At 49.4% G+C, this 2,070-nt stretch overlaps 1 protein-coding gene across 3 annotated transcripts in view; it reads left to right on the top strand.

Annotated features, from left to right (window-relative positions):
* Positions 1–1,370: 1,370 nt before the first annotated feature.
* RNF220 (ring finger protein 220) overlaps positions 1,371–2,070 on the top strand; it is a 232,688-nt gene continuing 231,988 nt past the window's right edge. For all 3 annotated transcript variants that reach the window (XM_009638821.2, XM_009638820.2, XM_035894249.1), the window contains exon 1: positions 1,371–1,995. In XM_009638821.2, coding sequence (XP_009637116.1) covers positions 1,371–1,995 — 625 coding nt within the window. The remainder of the gene's footprint in view (positions 1,996–2,070) is intronic.

The following is a 2,070-nucleotide window of genomic DNA, read 5'->3' as shown; positions in this document are numbered from 1 at the left end:
GACCCTCTGGATTTAAGAGGCACAATTTGTAACAGCTTTTTATTATTATATGATTTTTCTGGCCCTTTGAGCTCCAGCGGCTAGTATATTGTTTCAAAGTTATAGTCCTTGTATTTTAAGCTGGGTTGTGGGGCCTGAATGGCAGGCGGCGGAAGCTTGAAAGAAAAGACACGAGATTGATTGGGGGAGAAAATAACAACACAAAAAGCCGGAGCAAACTGGGGGAGATACAGAAAGGAGCATTTTCCCTTCTTTCACCCTGGGAGGGGGTTGTGGCCGGCTGGGTGGCTGCAGCCGACCTAGAAGGCTCAGCGAGATGCGAGGCAGAAATTTGGTTAACATTTTCCTCTAAATGTTAATGGCACATCCAGGGCAGTTTACAAATCTACTTAAGAGTGAGTGCATTAGGAACTAAAATTACTGATCCATTCTCTCTTGTCCCCGACCCGAAAGGCAGACGCTTGCAGAGATCAGATGGCAGAAGCACCCATTATGATTTTAAATATTGTTGGAGACGCCAGGCATTTTACTGGGGAAGTCTCTTCTCCTTTGGCTAACGGGGACCGTGTGTGCACGCGTGGGCGTTTGTGTGTTACACACGCGCGCCCATACACAGTCACATTCCTACATTCCAATGGGGGGTGTGTGTGTGTGTGTATATATACATATATATGATGGTATCAAGCACTGTGTGTACAAGCACTTACCTACACATATATACTGTGAGAACGAGGGAAAATCCATGGCTGCTACGTATGTCTTAGTGTACAGTAGCACCATGTGTGCTGGGTTATTTGGATAACTATGTGCCATAGATATTTTTATGCCGGTTCCACCTCCCACCCCCACCCCCTCAAGCAAATTAGTGGTGTGTGTACATGTGGGCATTCTCAAGTTTATTGCAATTATATGTACATGCTTCTTTGGCCATATAAAAATCCAATTCTAATTTGGAGTTACTATCTTAATTTTAGACCAATCCTTGTTTATTAACAGGTTATTAAATCTGCGTGTTATTATGTTTGGTTTGCCTTTCACTCATCTGCACTGGATGATACCCTTTAACCTGGAGGGCCAGAGCTGATTCCACTAGTGTGTGAAGTTGTCTATTGATTTTCTTGAATGCGAACAGCAGTGCGGCGCTGGCCAGTGGGTTGTAACACATGTGGGCCACCCTGCTGCTGGAGCGTCCCAGGGAGATGAGCGTGGAAACCTAACCGGTTGTGTTTTCTTCTCTTTTCTGTTTCCTTGCAGCGTTCGGAAGGTGATGATGCTCCAGTAATTTTCTGCACCCCGGTCCCAGGCATCGCTTTGCTTTCCTTCCAGGGAAGATTGTTCTGCTTGTGATCCTGCTGAGGAAAGAGACTCCGATGGACTTACACCGGGCAGCGTTCAAGATGGAGAACTCACCCTACCTCCCCAACCCACTGGCCTCCCCAGCACTGATGGTTCTTGCCTCCACCGCCGAGGCCAGCCGTGATGCTTCCATTCCCTGCCAGCAGCCGAGGCCTTTTGGGGTCCCCGTGTCAGCAGATAAGGACGTGCATATCCCCTTTACCAATGGCTCATATACTTTTGCCTCCATGTATCACCGGCAAGGCGGGGTGCCGGGAGCATTTGCAAACCGTGACTTTCCTCCGTCCTTGCTTCACCTCCACCCCCAGTTTGCACCCCCCAACCTGGACTGCACCCCGATCAGTATGTTGAACCACAGCGGTGTTGGGGCTTTCCGCCCCTTTGCATCTACTGAAGACCGGGAGAGCTATCAGTCAGCCTTTACGCCAGCCAAGCGCCTGAAAAACTGCCATGACACTGACTCACCCCATCTGCGCTTCTCGGACGCTGATGGGAAGGAGTACGAGTTTGGCACGCAGCTCCCCTCCAGCTCCCCCGGCTCCCTCAAAGTTGATGAGACGGGGAAGAAGATCTTTGCGGTTTCTGGCCTCATTTCTGACCGGGAGACCTCATCCAGTCCCGAAGACCGAAGTGACAGATGTAAGTACCTCCGTTGACTTGTTAGTTCTTCTTTAGTTGCGCCTCGTTGAGAAACTCAACAGGTGACTGTCCCAC

This window comes from Egretta garzetta, unplaced genomic scaffold (genome assembly GCF_000687185.1).
Source record: "Egretta garzetta isolate BGI_Z169 unplaced genomic scaffold, ASM68718v1 scaffold145, whole genome shotgun sequence".
In the NCBI taxonomy this organism is placed as follows: domain Eukaryota; kingdom Metazoa; phylum Chordata; class Aves; order Pelecaniformes; family Ardeidae; genus Egretta; species Egretta garzetta.
The sequence above is the reverse complement of the archived record's forward strand: the minus strand, read 5'-3'. Positions and strand labels throughout refer to the sequence as shown.